Below are 21,055 nucleotides of genomic sequence, written 5' to 3' on the forward strand. Positions count from 1 at the left end.
ACTGTATAATCATAAGGGATTTGATTGAGGTCATACCTGAATGGTCTAGCAGTTTTCCTTACTTTCTTCAATTTGAGTCTGATTTTGGCAATAAGCTTTTTGGGAAGATCTCAATTTCCACTTTTCTGAGTCAAACAAGGCCAATACCCCATTTGCTGACCCAGGACTGAGACTGGGCTGCAGCCCAGCTCCTTGCTCTTGGGGATTGTATCTGTGATGTACCTATGGATATTGCCGTATTAACTCAGAGAGTTAATGCTCTGGTTTGTGAGTTCTCTCTTCTAGCTTGGTTGGCTAGTTAAGCTTTTCCGAAACGCAGTTTATTTAACATTTCTACCTGCACACAGAACAGAGAAGGTTGAGGTACTTTATAGGCCTGAAAGTTCCAGAGACAGTTCTTAAATTGCTTCTTAACTGTGAACTTCAAATTGCCACTTTCATTAGAGGAATCTTGGATGGTAACTTCATAGACATATATCTACCAAGTAAAATAACCTTGACACTGCTCTTAGAAATATTGCTGATTATAAAAGTTATGGCAAACCTTTTCTAAAAGGATTTTATATCAACAAAAACGATGTGAAATTATTAGTCTTGACTTATGCAGTAGTATCTGTGTCTGCAGATTGGGTTTCTTATTGATGTATCAGTGCTTTTAGCAGAAGCCTGAGAGTGTATTCCTGCTGCCCTGCTGTTCATCCATCTTTAGGCCCTTTTGTACCCTTAAAATACAACTTGTATATTTTATGAAAAGCAAGTATTAGTATTTGAAACTAGTAATTTTTTTAAATCTCAGTTTTATTTATTTATTTTACTTTACAATACTGTATTGGTTTTGCCATACACTGACATGAATCTGCCGTGGGTGTACCTGTGTTCCCCATCCTGAACTCCCCTCCCACCCCCCTCCCCATCCCATCCCTCTGAGTCATCCCAGTGCACCAGCCCCGAACTCCCTGTATCATGCATCGAACCTGGACTGGTGATTTCGTTTCATATGTGATAATTTACACGTTTCAGTGCCATTCTCCCATATCATCCCGCCCTCACCCTCTCCCACAGAGTCCAAAAGACTGTTCTATACATATGTGTCTCTTTTGCTAAACTAGTATTTAAAATCATAGTTGGCACATACTCTCTTCCTTCACTCAGGTCTTCACAGGGCTGGGTGCTTGTTCATCAGCCCTCGGCGGAGGTGTCATCTGAGAGAAGCCTTTACCAGATCGCCCCAGCTTAACAGCACATTTCTCTGTCTTTTTCTTGGTGCTTTAAACAATCTATAAGCACATTAACTTTATTAATTTTCATTTTAAAATAGTGGTTCTTAAAGTGTGGACTCCCAGCACTCTCTGAGGTTTAAACTATTTTTGTAATAAAAAGTAAACGTTATTCATCTTTTTTACTCTCATTCTTTCATGAACGTCTAATGGAGGTTTTCAGATGCTCCATTATGTGTTATATAAAAGATTGAATGCAGAAGCAGATATGAGAATCCAGTTGTCTTTTATTAAAGTAGACATTAATAGAATTTACAAAACTATGAACACTGTCACTCTTTTATCCTGATTAAAATTTCTTTTTGAAAAGGTAAATAGTTTACAGAAGTGTGAAAAATGTCGTAATTTAAATTAGTGTCGTGATTTAAATTTAAAATTTAAATTTTAAGCGAATAAAGTATTTTGAACATTTTTTGGTTTGAATTTCTGTGTGAAATATCAATGTAAAAGTTCTTTGAGGTCCACAATAATTTTTGAGTGTTAAAAGGGCCCTTTGACCAAAAAATTTGAGAACTGGTGTTCTTAAAATAAAAGTCCCATGAAAGTAAAGACCTTATGTATTTGATTTGGTTTCATATTCGTAGGGCCTGGCAGAGGTAAAACTGGCCTGTGGAAATCACTGAATTATCTGGGTGAACAGATTATGAATGAATGAAAGAAAATGACGGTTGTAGAATTCTGGTAATTCTCTACAGGGCTTTCAAGTTTTTCTAAAGTAACCGGTTTTTGTAGACATCATATTTGATAGAAAATTACTCCAGTTCATCAGAAAGCATAATCTTTATTTTGGCCAGGTTTAATTGTTCCCTGATATGGAACTGAAAGTTTTTGATGTGATTTTGGTTAGAGATTCTGTTAAATATTCCTTTCTAGGAAGGATGGAAGATTTTACCCATCATGCTTATTAACTAACTCAAAAGTTTAAGTTGATTTCTAGTATAATTTATTTGTATATTTTAGATTGTTGTTTATATTTTACTTATAAAATACTTTCTGTATTTTATAATAAATACAGAATACTTTATAATAAAAAATATTTTCTGTCATGGAAGTTAAATCCTTTGTTGCTTTTAGCCTTTGGACAAAGTTAGGTTTTCTTTTTTTTTTTTTTTAATGCCAGACACTTAAATAGTATTTTGTTCATTGTAGAGTACAGAGAGTCTGTTTTGCTTTTTCAGATTGCCCACACTGAATAATAAATGATAGTAAGGAAAAAAAAATTTATTCCTCTCAGGTATTTTCAGCAGACATTAAATCCGTTTACTGTCCTGCAAGTTGGAATTCTTTACTAAGATTTGCCCATCCTGAGAAGATGCAAACTTAAGAAAGCTAGGAGATGGTTCTAGAGACTGCTCACCTATTCCAAGAACAATACTGATTGTGTAGGTCACATCAGGGAAGTTTTTTATAAGCATTTAGACCCAGAAGCGATTTAAGCAGCAGCAGCAGACCCAGAATATGACAGTGTTAGGGAGGTGTAGAAGAATTTGGTAATTTCAGATTCTGCTGGTTAGTTTGTTTCTGTCCCTTAGGGCATAATTTATAGAAGACTTTTCATTTACCCACTGATATATAGGATTAAGTAACCTGGTCGGCACAAGTTCATAAGTAGTTGTAAATTAGGGGGTCAAGCTATAAAGAATAAATCTTAACTCTGATAGGGCACTTGAATGCTTCTCAGTTGGACTGCTCACTTTATCTTTCCTCTCATTTCTTTACTGTGGAGATCCTTCTAATTAGGGTTTAAGTTTCTCTTTATACTTTTGTAAATAAAAGGTTCATTCTTGGATCTGTATTTCTCAGTGTACCCAGTTTTTAGCAACACAAGGAGTCATAAAGAAGGAGACTTATGGTTTAATCAGTTGAGTTCATTGCAATCACCTGAGGTGTTAGAGCAGAAACAAAGGCTGGTCCATGCTACGTCATTAAAAATTAGAATGAAGTAGGATGTTAGGCGGAGAAGGCAATGGCAACCCACCCTGGTACTCTTGCCTGGCAAATCCCATGGATGGAGGAGCCTGGTAGGCTGCAGTCCATGGGGTCGCTAGGAGTCGGACACGACTGAGTGACCTCACATTCACTTTTCACTTTCATGCATTGGAGAAGGAAATGGCAACCCACTCCAGTATTCTTGCCTGGAGAATCCCAGGGATGGAGGAACCTGGTGGGCTGCCGTCTCTGGGGTCGCACAGAGTCAGACACGACTGAAGCGACTTAGCAGCAGCAGCAGCAGGATGTTAGAATCAACTGGAGAATATAAAAATGAAAATAGAAACCACCCCCCCCCCCCCCAAAAGAAGAAATCCCACATCCCCCCAAACCCTAAAATACAGGATAGGAACCCCAGGCCAGGTTAATTACCTCTGATTTTCAGAGACTGGGTTTCAGGCATCTGTATTTTTTAAAATACTAATGGCTGTAATATGTCACCAGAGTAAAGACCTCTCTTCAGTTATTTAAAAAAACTCCCCTGGTCATTTTTATAAGCTAGGAACAAATGATAATAGAGCTCCTGAGCATGTGGGATCATTTGTGACACTTATAAACAAAATATAATAGAGGAGTGTGCTTTTGTTTGGAGACCTGTTAAACTCCCCGTGTATCTTGTTTTCAAGAGTAAGAATAGGGAGCGTGACATTAATAAGCAGGGTTAATTAAGAGTCTGTCAGCACTGTTTTGTGGACAGAAGCATATGAGTGGTTCGGGGGAGTGACCATGGAAGGCCCGTGAGCAGGAGAACAGGACTTGTGTGGTGGAACATTCCCATCTTGTGGCTTAGTGAGGACAGTGCTGCTAAAGATACAGAGCTGCACCTCTTTATCTTAGTTATGTACGAATTTACACAACTAGGGGCAGTTGTTCATGCTGTTAGACTTCCCGTGATTAGGGCACAAAAAATGTGACCACCAGCACCATTCCCTCAGTCTTTTTGCCGCCTGTCCCTGTAAACCCTTCTCTGAACTTTTTTACTCTGTGTAGTAACCCTGTTCCTACAACTTTGTTATGGAGACTTCTGGAGCTGTTGCCACCACATTCAGTTTCAGTTCTGTTAAAAAAAACCTATTTGGAGCCTCAAATTACTCAGTTATTGTGAAGTAATTAAATACACCTTGGTGTTGGAAGTCAGATCTCACCTCCCTGCTGTAGTAAATCTATGTCAGATTATCTGTTTCCTCCTCTGTAAAATGGGAAAATAATATTACTGACTCTGTAGAGTGATTGTGAGGATTTAATGAGTAACTGCATTTGAGGCACTTAGTGGAGTGCTTTTGACAAAAGTAATTGACCGGTATTTACCATTAATTCCTTTAGCAAATACATTTTGAGTATATAGACCCATGAGCAGTACATGGATTCTGTCTTACTCATAAATACCGATAATCTACAGAATGTTTTTCTAGATATAGTAAGTTCTTCATTATTTGTATAGAATAGCAGAAGCCTATGTGTCAGTGGGTTGCTTCTGCTCAGGAATTTCCTTCTGACATCTAAGTGTCCTCGGAAGTTTGTAATGCAGTTCCACTACATTTGTTTTTGAACTAAAGAATTGAGATGTTAGTGTGTATGCGGGAAATGGGAAGGCTATAAAATGTCAAAATGGAGAATGAGTTTGCTTAGTTTTGTTAAAAGGTTTTTGTTTTCTGAATGCGCTATTATATTTGACTTTATTAAATTGGCAAGATCATAAATGTTAGAGTTGGAAATTATTTTAATGATCACCAGGCCTTTCCTATAGCTTTCTGTTTTGTCAACCAAAAATGCTAGAGAGAATTCATCCTCAAAATGGATACCCTCTTTCCTGAAACTGTCACCTGTGGTGCGTCCTTTGCTTTTCAAAGTAAGACACATTCTCTACTGCCTCACTATTTGGACAGGGCTCTTTGTGATTGTCCCTAGCCTGTAGAGAGGTTTTAATTCATTGAACTGGTTCTCATCACAGGGTTTTAAACTTTCTCTCTTATAATTAGTCCTTTAGGGGGTACACCTATTCATGTTCATTGTCTTTAGCCAGTGAAGTTAAACCACTGCTTTTTCCATTACTCAGGTGAATACTGTTACTGGTAACTTTTCTCTTGGTCATTGTAGAGAACTGGCTGTAGCAGGTCAGTGATGCAGAAAAGAGTGAGATAATAATTTTTCTTACTTGGAGGACTGTGCTTCTGTGGATACTGTATAAATTGCACTGATTCTTGGGGCGGGCATATCAGGCTGCCATGCTATTCTGTTATGTTGCTCCCAACCCCTTCACAGTTTACTTTGTTTAAAGTAAGATAGTCTATGCTAATTTGTTTTTAAAGATAATAATTGTTTTTTCTCACTTCTATTTTCTTTGTAAAGGGAAATAAGGTTATTTTGGTCTGGCTTCTGGTGAAACTATGCTGGGTCATCAATACTCCGTTTCCCACATGTAGGAATCAGCTGCTAGGAATCAGTTGGTGCAAAGATACACACTAAGCTCAGTTACCTTCTAGCATCTCTCATTTACTTTGATTTCAGCTGTGGTTCATTGATAGAGTTCAGTATCCAGGAAACTAGGTAACCTGGGCAAGCTGATAGGTGTGTTTGTAATAACTCTTTATCAGTTTTGTGTATTCCTTCTTAGTCACCGATGTTTCTTTTATTTTTTAATTGGGAAAATGGTTGTTGTTGGCAGAGTTAAGTTGAATGGGAATTAAACAGTTCTATTTTCTTTTTATCGATAAAGTCAATAATATTGATTATTAAGTATCATTTCAGGGCAGATCCTGTGTGAAATATTAACTGTACATTTTTCTCATTTTTAATAGTCTTAAGTAATGCTGTGAAATGGTTCCATTTTGCAAGTCAGAAATCTAGGACTTGGGAAGATTAAATAGCTTTCCTAAGGTCACAGCTAATAAATGCTAGAGCTGGAAACCATTTTTCCTCTTCCTGCATGACCCCTAGAGCCTGTTTTTGTGCCTTTCAAGAAATGGAGAGGTCTTTTATACAGAAATGTGTGAGGCTTATGCACGTTCTCCACTTCACAGTGTTGAAGGTCTGCCAGTCTAGTTGGTGTCCTGCAGTAAGCTCTTCCCTGCTGACTGCTTGCTGTTCTTAGAAGGTCTGGATCTTAAACTGGTGTAAAGTCTTTCTGAGTCCATTCATCACAGAGTCTTTGCTTCATGTCTGTTCCTAACTCATGGTTTTAATAAGTAAGCTGCTGATATGAGAATCATCTTCTTGTTAAAATATGCCCATAAGCTTTGGAGTTTAAATCTTGGTTCTGCCATTTCCTGGTTGTGTGATCTTTAGCCATTTACTCAACTTTTCTCTGCTTCAGCTTTCTTATTTGTAAAATGAGTATAATATAATGCTTTTTCCTGAGGTACTTATGAGGATTCCATGATTGATAATACAGGTATACTAATTAGAATACTGCCTGGCACATGATGTTCAATAATTGTAACCTGTATTATTAACTGGTTACTGATGATTTATTTCTATCAATAATATACTTGTTTTAAATTGAATACTAATCAGTAAAACTCTAATTCCCATTTTGTTTTTAGACTTATTTCTCCCTCTGATAGCTTTCCATTGTATTTTAGACTATATTGCCCTTTAGTCTTCGGGCCACGTCCTTGTACTGAATAATATAGACTACTACTGTTAATAATACTATGTGCCAAGCACTGTTCAAAGCCCATTAATATATTAACAGTCTCATGTTGTAGGAATTATTATTAATCATGACTGTTACTGTGAACTTTTAAATTAATTGCCTATTCAGTCATGCAGTGTACCTCTTCATTTTAATGGCAATATTAAAGGAGCGAGTAAATAGAAGAGCTGGCTATTCCATTAGAGGTTATTTGGTATATCCTTATTGTTGAGAAAAATTAGGTAGTGTTGGTGACTGGGCTGTCATTATGTTCTCTGTGACAAAGCAAGTTCTTGAATACCTGTTCCTGTTGTTGCTTCCTCTGATTAATGAGATGCTCTGTCCAGGAACCATCTTGAGGTGTTGAGAGTTTGTCAGAGGGTTCTGTTTTTAGATGTTCAGATAATTGAGATCTTTCTCTCTGTGTCTTACTGATATTTTTATCTTTTGTGGCAGGATATTGCTATTAACAAAGGTTAACAGGGTCACTTTCTCTGTAATAGTCTCAGGTTGAAGTGGTAATGTTAGATTCAACTGAAGGAATTCTTGGATGCCAGACCTTTAAGCATCTTTGACTTAAAGGTTGTGAGTGTTCTACTTGGACACTTTTTAGAATATAATTTCATTTACTTCTTTTTCATCTATTTTTGGCTGTGCTGGGTCTTTGTTGCTGCACGGACTTTGCTCTGGTTGCGGTGAGTGGGGGTTGCTCTCTCGTGCTGTGGGGGCGTCTCATCGCAGTGGCTCCTTTTGTCGCAGGGCACAGGCTTTAGGGCACGCAGGCTTCAGTAGCTGTGGCTCTCCAGCTAGTTGCTCCATGGCATGTGGGATCTTTCTGGATCAGGGATCGAACCTGGATCTCCTGCATTGCCAGGCAGATTCTTCACCACTGAACCACCAGGGAAGCCCACATGGACATTTCTGACACGTCTTCAGATTCCAAGAGTTTCAGGTGTACATTGAGACTATGTAAGATTTTTTTTTTTAATGTAAGGGTAAAGGAAATGGTTTGTAAGAAATTTGGTCAGTTCTGTCATATAACTATGGGTTCATCAATATAGTTTTATTTTTTCTTTGAAATAAAGGAAGTGTAAACTATAAGAGTGATATTTAAACTTTTATTTTTTTCTTATAGGTGGTATTAAAGATTATCAAACATTACCAGGAAGAAGGACAAGGAACTGAGGTGGTTCAAGGAGTGCTTTTGGGCCTTGTTGTAGAAGATCGACTTGAGATTACCAACTGCTTTCCTTTCCCTCAGCACACTGAAGATGATGCTGACTTTGATGAAGGTAAGGGTATTCACACAAATGGTTATTGATCCAGTGTTCACCGTAACCTTTGGTAATTGTTACCGGGAGTTCATCAGAGTAACCTAATTCTCCGTCTCTTGAAAAAGATTCTACAGATTCTCTGAAATGAAGTTATATTATCAAAAACTTGATTAGTTTGGCCTTTAGTTATTCGGGATTTGTGATTCTGATAATTTGGGTAGGAGCTGTGCTGATGTTAACTTTCTCATTGTGAAAGCAGCTTACCAATTACAGTGTGAAGGACAGAAATCGTTGCTATGTCCCACAACCATTTCCTTCCGTAGTTTTTTGACTTACTGTTAAGAAGAGATGAGTTGTCTACTTGAGAAAGAAGATACTCCTTAAGCATTTCAGAATCTTTGTGCTGCAGGGGTAATTGCTTTGTTAGCGAAGGCCAATAGTAAGATCTTACCAAAGGCCAAGGTCAGCATCCTAAAGGATTTTTTAAAAAATCTAGTTGAAAATTAGGTTGTCCGAATTCTCACATTCTTGTCAGCACTTATTTGTTGTCTTGTTGATGATGGCCATTCCACAGGTGTGAGGCAGTCTCTCATTGTGGTTTTGATGTACATTTTCCTAATATTGGTGATTGAGCACCTCTTCATATGCTTGTTGGCTGCTTTTATGTCTTCTTTAGAAGGTGAAATGTCTTTTCAAGTCTTTTGCTAATTTCTTAGGGCTTTGTTGAAGGAGTTCTTTATATATTCTGCGTATTTACTCCTTTTTGTATATATAGTTTGCAGGTATTATCTTTCACACTTTTGGTGTTTCTTTTGTTGCACAGAAGCTTTAATACAATCCAGCTTGTCTATTTTTGCTTTTGTTTCCTATACTTATGGTGTAATCTCCGAGAAATCATTGCCAAGACCAGTATTATGAAGGTTCCAGTATTACGAAGGTTCTTCCATATATTTTCTTCTAGGAATAACATGCTAGTGCTGTACTCTTTTGATTATTGTTGCTTTTATAATATGTTTTGTAATCAAGAAGTGTGAGGTCTCCAACTTTGGTTTTCTTTCTCAACATTATTTTGGCTATTTAGGGTCCTTTGATATTCCATAAGAATTTAGATATTTTTTTTTCCTATTTCTGCAAGAAAAAAAAAAAAAGAAAGAAATGTCATTGGTATTTTGCTAGGGATTGCATTGAATCTGTAGATCACATTGGGTATTATGGACAGTGTAACGGTATTCAGTCTTCCAGTTCAGGAATACGAGATGGATGTCTTTTCCTTTTGTTTTGTCTTTCAGCAGTGTTTTGTAATTTCCAGCATATAAGTGTTTTGCTGCATTGGTTAAGTTTGTTCCTAAGTATGTTATTCTTTTTGATGCTATTGTAAATGTGATTGTTTTTTAAATTCCTTTCATTCATTTTATTGATCACTTTTAACTTTGGTAAAATGTTATCTCATTTGACTTCATGTCCTCATAGTACCTTGAACGTATAGTAACACAAAGTATATTCTTACTGAGGTTGATACCTTGATATTGCAGTTTGATCTGCACATCTTTTTTTAATTGAAGTAGTACTTTTAGAAACTAACCAAGGCTGTTTTATTCTAGGCACTTAAGTATTTGAATTTTTAAAAAACTTATTAAAGTTTTACAATTTTTTATCTTAAGCCAGCCAGAATCTCCCTGTTTCATTTGAATGGCTATAATATGCCTGTTAAATGTCTGTAAAACACAAGTTTATGGTTGGGATTTCACTTCAGTCTATTCTGGCAGTATTTGGATATCTCTATTCCCGAAGAGTCGGACACAACTGAGCGACTGAACTGAACTGAACTGATACAAAATTATGCTTCTTTAGTTTTGAGAGATAATTTTTAATCCTTAATTAATAGATTTCAGGAACTAAAAAGCCTCTTGATGAAAGTGAAAGAGGAGAATGAAAAAGTTGGCTTTAAGCTCAACATTCAGAAAACTAAGATCATGGCATCTGGTCCCATCACAGTGTCAGACTTTATTTTTTGGGCTCCAGAATCACTGCAGATTGTGATTGCAGCCATGAAATTAAAAGACGCTTACTCCTTGGAAGGAAAGCTATGACCAACCTAGATAGCATATTCAAAAACAGAGATATTATTTTGCTAACAAAGGTCCATCTAGTCAAGGCTATGGTTTTTCCAGTGGTCATTATGGATGTGAGAGTTGGAGTGTGAAGAAAGCTGAGCGCTGAAGAATTGATGCTTTTGAACTGTGGTGTTGGAGAAGACTCTTGCGAGTCCCTTGGACTGCAAGGAGATCCAGCCAGTCCATCCTAAAGGAGACCAGTCCTGGGTGTTCATTGGAAGGACTGATGCTGAGGCTGAAACTCCAGTTACTTTGGCCACCTCATGCGAAGAGTTGACTCATTGGAAAAGACTCTGATGCTGGGAGGGATTGGGGGCAGGAGGAGAAGGGGACAACAGAGGATGAAATGGCTGGATGGCATCACCGACTTGATGCACATGAGTTTGAGTGAACTCCGGGAGTTGGCGATGGACAGGGAGGCCTGGCGTGCTGCGATTCATGGGGTCGGGACACGACTGAGCGACTGAACTGAACTGAACTGATTCCCATATTCACCACCCTACCTGGAGAGTCACAATTATAATTCAGTAATAACTATTTTAGATTTGGAAGACCATGGCTTGCTAGCATATTTTCTTTGATTTATAATTGAGCCTAAGAGGTTCATTTGAAGTGACTTATTCAGTTTCCCTGTTAGTGGCACAGTTGGGAGCAGAATCCATTCCTTAAGAGTTTACATTGTCTCGTGGTTTTCTCAAGTAGTTAATTTTGTTTTATAAAATCCTCAGTTTATTTGTTAATGAATTCTTTTTGGCTGCACTGACTCTTCATTGCTGTGTGTGAGCTTTCTCTAGTTACACAGAGCGGGGGAGTCTGTGGTTGCAGTGTGCAGGCTACTCATTGTGGTGGCTTCTCTTGTTGCAGAGCATGGGTTCCAGAGCACAGGCTCAGTAGCTGTGACCCCTGGGCATGTGGAATGGTACCAGACCAGGGATCGTACCTGTGTTCCCTGCATTGGCAGGCAAATTCTTAACCCCTGGACCACTAGGGAAGTCCTAAAATTCTTAATTTGAAATATGAGCAAGGAATAATGTTTAGTGCAATTATGGTAGATGAACCAACCAAAGAGCTTGATCATTGGATGCTTAACTTCTCTTATGGACTTGAGATAATTGGCCTGTGTGCCTTTCATTAACATATGCTTTAAGAAGCTCATTTAAAAATAACACTGAGGTAACAACAGACTTCACTTTAGCATTAAATAATAAAAATATTACAGGACATTGTTTGCTGTGTATGAAATGTGCATTTTCTATAATCATTTACTCTGCATAGTTGAAGGTTTTATTCATTCCATTTTCCAGATGAGGAAAGCTAATTTGGAAACTAGTAGGACTTGCCATTTTTCTTGTATATGTGAAAAATCTAAGACAGTGCCCAGTATTTCTTTTTGAGTTTTAGATTTTTTCATTTAATCTGTTTATTTATCTTAATGGATATTAGTATGCAGTCATCATTATATTTTTATCAAACTTGATAAAAGCTAATTTTTTGTTATAGTTCTGCATGTTTATTATTTTAAATCATGCTAAAGGCCTATTGTTTTGCTTACTGCTTTTCTGTTGTTTTATGCTTGCTAAAACTAATATTTGTTCAGGGAAGGATCTTTTGCTCTGACTTTCACCCTAAGGAAGTAAAACACTCACCAAACATTTAATAATTTTAGTGATTACGTATTGCGTTGTGTTTGTTTGTTTGTTTCGGTTTGTTATTGTGCCCAGTGTAAACTAGAGATTCTGTGATCTGTGGGCCTGCTTTTGCATATGAAAATTTTTTTTGAACTTTTTATTTTGTACTGGACTATAGCCGATTAACAATGTTGTAATAGTTTCAAGGGGACAGTAAATGGACTCAGCCATACATATACATGTATCCATTCTCCCCCAAACTCCCCTCCCATCCGGGTTGTAATGTTTCTTTGGAACACTGTCATGCCCATTCACTTGTGTATTTTCTGTGGCTGTGTTCCTGCTACAGTGGCTTAGTTGAGTAGTTGTGACAGAGATCATATGGGTACCTGGCCTGAAATTGTTTCTTTTACTGTCTGGTTCTTTAAGAAAAACGGACCATTTCTTTTATATATATATCTTTTTCTTATTCTTTTCCCACTCATAAAGTTAGATAGTTCTTTTTATCATGAATTGATGGCTTTTTGTTTATTTCTTTTAGATTTTGCCCTTGACTCTGACTCTCAGTCTAGACTGTTCGTGGGCACAGTAATGAAAATGCTGGTATTATCAAGTGTTTGTTTCACTGGTGCACCTGAAAATATCAGAATGGTAGTTTTTGCTTTAATTTTACTGCATTTTTCCTTTTTTTTTAAAAAATTGAATTACTGATGTTTGGGAGAACTGTTTGTAGATAATGGACTTCCCTGATGGCTCAATGGTGAAGAATTTGCATGCAGTGCAGGAGACACAGGAAACGCTCTTCTGATCCCTGCATAGGGAAGATCCCCTGGAGGAGGAGGTGGGAACCCACTTCAGTGTTCTTACCTAAAAAATCCCCTGGACAGAGAAGGCTGGCGGGTTACAGTCCGTGGGGTTGCAAAGAGTCAGGCACAACTGAGTTGACTGAGCTCACGACGCATCTGTAGATAGTAGGAAAGGAAGGCTTTCGATTATGGTTGTAGGTTTGTGACCAGGTATTGTGGAAAGAGAGTGGTATGAGGCCAGAAAACTCAGGTGGAAATCTCAGCTCTATAGTTAGGATCTGTGTGGCTCTGGATAACTCACTTCTGAACCAGTTTTTATCTGACTGGTTGATCAAGCACGTATTAGTTGCTCACTTACTGAATACTCGGAACATAGCTGAAGGAGAATTTCCTTACGAGGTTAACATTTTGGGTAGTGCTACAGTGGATTTATGTTACAATAAGGTGATTCAGAAAATAAGAAACTGTTGGCATGAAGTTTCACTCTTTTTTTTTTTTGCATATGTGGTAACTCTCATTTGAGTGGTTTAAATCTTGATACACTTTCATGTTACAGAATTTACTTTCTAGAGAGATAATGTGCTCATATTAGAGAATATATGATTTTTTAAAAATTAAGTAGAAAAACTCATATTAAAATTCCCATTAGGGGGCACTATTATCAAGCTTAGGAGAACTAGAGATTAATTTGTTTTCTCAGACACGCAACCCGAGGCTTGCTAAAAGGGAAAAATATTTTCATCTGATAAGATTCAGATACTTTTTATACAATCAAATTCCTTAAATATGGTTATAAAGTGCAGTAAATTAAACACAGATCCAATAACTCACTGTCTTGTTTTTCAGTCAACTAAATCAATATAATATTGCAGGTGATACAAGAAGCTTACTTTATTCTGAATCAGAGCCAAATCCATAATTTTCCTATTTAGAATAGACAATTTTGAAAATTTTGCTCCTATTAAGTCAGTCACAAAGGATGATCCTTGGCCTTCAAATAAGTTTCTTAGAGAAATGAAGCATGAAGACTATTGTGCTACCAAAATGGAGTCGGGAATGAGATGATGCCTAACTGAGACTGTATTGACTGTAATTACTGAAGTAATTTCACACAGTGAAGCAGTACGCACACACACATAGCTCTTAACCTTTCTGTTTATTTTCAGGTACTTGAAAATTATTTTCTTTTTCGTTACTTAAGGTTAGTGTTAGAGCAAGAAACACTACTTAACACTGTGCCGTACGCTATCACTTTATTATCAAGCTTCCAAAAGAAAGGTAGCAGTGTAGCCTTCAACAGACTTTTTAAAGACTAAAGTATAGATTGGCCAAAATGTAATTAAAATGAAATGTAATCACAGTGATTTTTCATGGCATAGGTGTTATTTTGGTATCACTGGATTCAGAGAGAGTGGGTTTGTATGGTTACATTATTTTCCTTACTTTCTGCCTTGCTAAGCCACAGTTTACATTGGAGAAAGTCTCTGCTTAATTGCTTGCTTCCTGAAGTCTCACCTTCTCCTTTGCTTGCAGCCCACACGGTGAGGGCAAAATGGCTTTAAACCTGGCCGGTGGTTACTGCTTCAGCTGTGTGTTGCCTCTGAGTTCAGGGAAGCACCGAGTCAGAATAGAGAAAGCTTTTCATACTTTCTCAGGCCGATGGGGACATTCTGTGAAAAGACATGATGTTTAGTTATTATTTTGTATTATCTTCTATCTGTATGAATAGTCAGCGATCACTGTGATCTGTTAGACAAATTTAGTTTTTTTAAAAAAAACCATTTCTTTTCTTGCTTTATTTTTTCTCCCAAAGAACTTTTCTTGGTAGAAATATTGAAAAGTTTATGTAGACCGTATTGGAGTGTGTTTTGAAACTTATTGGAGAAGTAGGAGCAAGTTTACTTTGTGACATCAAATCATTAAGTAGAGGAGGTATGATAAAAATGTTTCCGATATCTTAGGAAAAAATTTCTTTTCAGCTTTTATCCAGCAAATTACATTGAGTGGGTGGTGAAAAAGATACAGATACAAAATCTAGTTACTGCTTTGAAAGATTTTAGGTGGGAGAGATAAGTGTGTAAAGAATTGTGAAATAGAATTGATGTAAGTTTAGAGTGAGGAAAAAATGATGGCAATACTCAGATATGAGCTACTCATTCCTTTTGGGCGATGACTTTACAGTTACAGGGGAGGTAAAGTTGATTATCAGTTGCATTTTAAGTAATTTTTAAGAAAGTTATGTCTTGTGAGTTTGTTTAAATTATTCGCATTTTTGGGCCCTCATCCATAACACAAGCATCTCCAGAAACAAAGAACAAACTATTTAATATATATTCAATTTGGCATCTTTATTATTCAGAGCTGATTATGTCCCTTGATAGTATTTTTCAAATTTTGTTGCTGATTTTCTATCAGGTAGTGAAGTTGTCTTTGACATCTGGGTTCTTTTGATACATAAAAAGATGCCCGATGGTAATTGAGTGCTTTGTTTATAGAAACTCAGGACCCTTGCTTCATTTAGCTCTATTTAAAATATTTAATAGGTATTTAAATAGAATGCTTAATAAATCTTAAATATTTAATAAACTATTTCATATATGTTTCATTCTCAATGAAATACTGTGTGGTCAGATAACTAGAGAGAATCCGTACTCTGACTGACGCCGCAGTTCTCCAGGGTACATCCTTGGTGGTTATTCACGGTAGTGTTTTGAAAATGTTAAATCCTTCACACTGAGTGATTTATTGCTGAATATTCAGGGTAATGAACTTTATATTATTGCTTACTTAAATTATTTTGATCACTCATAAAGCTATGGTTTGTGATTTGAAATGAACTTAATAACCTTAGCCATATTTTATATGTTTAGTTTTTTGGCTTATTAAGGTGATTAGAATATGAGAAGTAAAATCCAGATATAAAGCCTCAATCCTGACATTTGTATGCCTTTTTTGTTCTTCCAGTTTGGGTGTCTGAAGATTTTAAAATACAAGAGTAGGAGCAAAGTCTACTTCTCTTTAAAAGCTTGAAAAATATTTTTTGTGTTTACTTCATGTTTTAAAATTTAGGATTTTCCCCTCGCTTTTTAAGTGAATTGAGAGACTCCTGTGCATGGAAGGATATACTATTGAAAATGTGGTCAAGGTAAAAGATTTTTCTGCTTTAAGAAATTAAAGCGCTTTACACTGTACCCTCCCTTGGTCCCTGAAGTGTAAGTGCTATGGTTTGGAAAGAAGCCAAGTAAAACCTGTTCAAATTTTGTGCAGACTTAAAGTAATACTTTAAGATTTGAAAATTACAGGTGGATACAATACTTAAATAGTATTTAAAATTCCTGTTTCCCAAGTCTAAAAATGTAATCCTTAAATTACTATTCCCAGTGGTTTAAATTTTAATTAAATAAAAATAGCCTTACTTTTGGACCACAGTGACATTAGGTATAGATATTTGAATTTATTACTGAACTTTAAGATAATAACCATTAAAAATGAACCTGTTTGGGCACTAATTAAAATGTCAAAAAGTCACAGTTAGTGTGTAACCAAAGATCCTTGCTATTTCTGTTTTACTAAAAATTGTCCTAATCATCATAGTTAAAGCTAGCTTTCTATCTTACCCAGGAGAAGTGTTACCTGGCTTCACCCCCCCCCCCCCCCATTCAATGCATTATCTGACCTGCAAGTTTTATAGATTGATAGATTAATTATAGTTAGGTTTGATGTTTTGGTGCTAATAATTGTGTTTTGCAAACTAACCTTTATATTAAGAGTGAAGTGTTCTGTTTGTTTTGTATTCGTCTCTCTAGGTGAAATTTTCGTAGCTCTTGAAACTTTTATCTGTTTGAGATTACTCTCCAAGACTTACCTATTATCAGTTTTAGACTGATCTTTTCATACCTTTATCCCGTTTCAACATGAGGATTATTTGCTGGCTTTTTTTTTAAATCAGTAATTCTTACTCAGTACATTTTAGATGCTTTCTAATATTTCTGAAAACAAAGGCAATATTTATTTTGACTTAAGTAACAATATAATGGCATGAGTTTATAATGCAACCCTGCATCGCCCCTCTTTTCACCCTCTACACATTCACCCTTTGTTTTCTCTAATATTTAACCTACAGACTTTTTAATATACAGACAATCTTTCTTTCCTCCTTGAATGGTGAGAGGATTACAGCTATTTCGGTGGTCTTTGCAGAAATATATCTGTCTTGTTTCTGTTTTGTAGAATTGGATGGGTGAGGACCTTGAGTGGGTGGCAGGCTACTAGTCCCACAAGCAGCAGTAGTGGTTGTTAAGAGTCCCACAGCAGAATCCTCATGGGGGCTTTGGACTTGGGGCACATGTTAATGACCCCAGCAAGCAGTAAAGGCGGTTGCAGCAGTCCCTCCACAAATAGCATTTGTCCTCAAGTGACTGTAGCTTCCAGGTAGCTCTGTTCTCACTTTACCTTCTCCTTTTCTTTTCTTTCTTTATCCCTGTGTTATTCACTCATCAAGTCAGTATTTCAGGGGGAACTATGTGCCAGGCATTTCCAGTGGCCATTTCGTGTCTATACCTGCTAAGGATGTTTTCTGAGGTGTTCATTATTTCAAGAACCTAGCTGTTCTGAGCAATGTTTGTGACTTGAAGCGTGGGGAGATTTGTTAGCACATTATGTTAGTGAAATCAGATTGTTAGTATACCAAGCGAAGATTATGTTGCTATTCAGGTGGAAGTCTCTGGAAAGTTTTTGTGTGGTTGAATGATTTAGGATTATAAATATGTGTCTTTAAATCTACACATCTATGGATTTGAGATTCAGGGTAATTCCATTATTTTGTAAAATAACATGGTTCCTCAAGATTTGTAAATTGCCATGTTTTTCATTTTTGTCTTAGAAATATTTATATTTATTTTTTGATATCACTTGGGTGGGGTTCCCAAATCTTTAGGTAAAACTTCCTCTGTCAGTAATTTAATCTGTAAACAAATATACTCAGTTTTAAAAGTCTGTGAGCAAGACTCTTGCTAAGGTGAATTATTTCTCCTTAATTTAGAAATTTCTTCTTTCCCTCCTCATACCACTCTTACCACCGTTCCTATTTTGAAACACAGATAGAGAAACATTGCAAAGATTCATTATTAGAAGAGAGTGAAGGGTTATATGAAGAGTGGTGACGTAACACCTTTATGGGTATTAGCCATTTTTTCTGATAAATGAATGAGGAATGGGATGGTATTAGACATACTGTGAAATGTTAAAATCACTGTAAGCATGTCTGGGTTACCTCCCTGCTCCTTCAGATGTTTGACATGATTAACCGTGAGACTGATGTGTTGCTAGAATCCAGATTTATATTTCTTTGTTTCTTGTCTCCTCATCCTACAGGCAGCTTGATAAAAAATAAGTTGCAGCCAGTTCCACATGTGTGGAAATGGTGTGTGTACACATTTACTGTTATAGCTCTTGGTTGAGAAAAATTTTTGAATCATTTATATACAGATCTTGTAAACGTTCTGAAAGACATAAATTTAGATGGAGTTCTGGTAAGGTTCTGGTTTATTACTAATTGTAATCGTGAGTCTCTAGTCTCAGCTTTCACATTTGCAGAGTGGATCACAAGAGGAACTTTTGTAATTGTTTTTGTACACATGGGAAGCTGAAGCCTAGAGAGGCCCAAGTTTAAACTAAGTGGCTAATCCAGAACTAGAAATTCCACTCTGCTCATCTATTAATTCACCACAGTTTAGGAGGGTTTTCCATATTCCCAGTGTTTTGTTGAGATCAATGTGAGTGAGGGCTATAGATACATGTAGTTGTGACATATAGGCATGATTTATTTACTTAAAGGTGACTTTTTGGTGTTATCATTGCTATCAGCACAGCTGGATTGTTGAATTTAACACTAGATTCACAAAGTTTCTTAAGTCTGTGCCGGTATATGAGGTATTAAGTCAAAATGAAGGGCAATTCTAACCTTCAGGTCAAAAGAAAATTAGTGATAGTTGAATATATACAGTCAGCTCAGGCACTCTTAAGCCCATTTCAATGCTAAAAGGACCTAATTGAAAGTATAAATTGATCTGGTTAGGTTAAGGGAGGAAAAATACGTTCTTATTAAATGCTGTCGAAAGAGGTTACAAACAATAGGTTGAATAGATGGTTTAATTTAACTTTGGAGATCAGTCTGTAACTGATGACACAGGAAGACTTTCTAGAATACACTGCTTTGCAGATGACTTAAACAGACGATACTGATAAAGCCTGTCATGTGAATTTCCTTCTTTACTGAGTACACAGTATGCTTAAGTGGTATGCTGTGCAGTGCTTCCAGTCTGCTGTGCCTGCCATCTGCGCAAGCAGAGTGAAAGAGAAGAGAGTGTGGAAAGGAAATAGATGTGTTAGTTGTAAGGAATCTGTGTGAACACTGGGTGCCACTCATGACACACTGAGCGGTGAGTGGTTTTTCTTTGTACCCAGTTCAGCCAGCTGTCTGTAAACTGGAGGCTTGAAACACATTCAGCTCTCAGCTTCAGCTTGTGGATATTGTGGTACCTATGCTTGAGACCAAGTAGAAAATCCAAAGACAGTAACCATGATCTTGCCACCCTGTTATATTTTTCTCAATTTTTTTGGGGGGGGGGGATAGAATCTTTATGCTGCTTTAGGGTTTGACACCATTGTTGAGGTAGATGTAATAATGCTAGCATTTTTACTTTGCCTAAATGGAATCTTTTTGGAAAGAAATTATACTATAAAACAAGTTTCCTGAGAAACATTTAAATACTTTTTAAAAAGGTCAGTAAGACCTATAAATGAGAAAATTGCTTCAAAATCTTACAAGTTGTAACCATGTGAATGATGGAGAAGTTGTATATGGGTAAAAGGAATTGACTGGCAGAATCTAACCTATATAGCTTTGTCAGTAGGTAAACCTCTTGTTTGAATCTGAGGCTTATAACTTGTAAAGCCCTTCTTTGTATATGCATATGGTTACCTTTTTGATGTAAACATAGGAGCCCTTATAAAACTGTGTTAATCATGAGTCATCTGGTACCTCCTTAGGAATTAACATAACCTTGTATAGATGACTAATAATACAAAGCCACTGTGGTTTCTGTGGTTTTTACCAGCCATGGCTCTAGTTCTGAAACATTTAAAATGAGACTCGCTCCCTCTTTTAAAAATTTTTTTTGGACAAAGAGCTGTCTTATCAGAAAACTGCAGTAACTTAAGCAGATCCATAACTGGAGGGAATTAATAACAGAAAGTTTTTGTTGACACCAGGAAGTAGATTAAATAGTGCAATTGTGGTAATGAGTACCATATATGATAAGCTTGAGCCACCTGGGTTTTATTAGGCTGCTTGATACTTTGATCACAATATTATTTCAAGGCTTGTCTATTTAAATTGCTAAGGTTTCTTGTCATCTTTGTGATTTAGACCATAATTTCTTTCACTGCAGAGAGATTTTTGAAAAGAAAGGCCCTGGCCAAGCTGAAATTCTGGGGAGGTGCAAGTTCAACAGCTCAGCAATCCTTAGAACGAGAAAAGCTTTTAAACAAAATTAAAAGCTTGAAAGTACAGCAGTTAAGTATCGAGTTCATCTGACTTTGCTTCTCTTTAGATTTTTACTTGGATCATAATTACACTTTTGTTTATCATATAGTAGTGGGGCACTATAATGCTATTTGGCATAATTCAGTTAATTATTGTTTGATATAAATACATGCATTTAAAATATATATTCATGTTTTGAGAATGTGGTACTGCTATTGGTTTCCCTTCAGCTGGTATTAAGTGGTTTTGATGAGCATCTTTGAGAATTTATGGAAAGATTTTTTAACTACTTCACCCATAATGAATAAATTATACTAATCACAGAGTTTGATAAATTGTCTTGCTTTTTGTCTTTGAACTTGAAATGTTAAACTTTAGTTAGCCTGTTGATATAGATGAATGAAATTTTTAGTCATTAAAATCAACAGATATTCCTTCTACTAATTTTAGAAATAGTCTTTCACAAGTACCTAATAGTATCTTTGTTAAGGATGATACTTAAGCAAATGTTTTGGCCTAGGGACAATGTTTTGGCCTAGGGACATAAGTATTCATTTTGATTAGTAAAGAGAGGACAGGGAAGATTTAATAATTTAAGATGTTATTGTCCTTAGCATATTAAAAGTGCTGTTTTGAAAATTTACATGTAAAATGCTTTGTACATTGATTGATGTGCTTATTAATTTTCACTGTCTTGAGTTTTGAGTACTCTTACAACTGTTGTTAGTTTGGCTTGAAGTTTCCATGTCTCAGTATAACTTTTAAGCCTTAAGTGGTTAAAGGCACT

General features: G+C 36.4%; 1 protein-coding gene across 2 annotated transcripts in view; it reads left to right on the top strand.

The window, feature by feature from the left end:
- The window catches only part of EIF3H (eukaryotic translation initiation factor 3 subunit H), a 99,472-nt gene that overhangs the window by 25,399 nt on the left and 53,018 nt on the right, over window positions 1-21,055 (top strand). For both annotated transcript variants that reach the window (XM_052651709.1, XM_052651710.1), the window contains exon 2: window positions 8,036-8,192. In XM_052651709.1, the coding sequence (XP_052507669.1) occupies window positions 8,036-8,192 (157 nt within the window). The remainder of the gene's footprint in view (window positions 1-8,035; window positions 8,193-21,055) is intronic.

This window comes from Budorcas taxicolor, chromosome 14, assembly GCF_023091745.1.
Source record: "Budorcas taxicolor isolate Tak-1 chromosome 14, Takin1.1, whole genome shotgun sequence".
Taxonomy (NCBI): Eukaryota; Metazoa; Chordata; class Mammalia; order Artiodactyla; family Bovidae; genus Budorcas; species Budorcas taxicolor.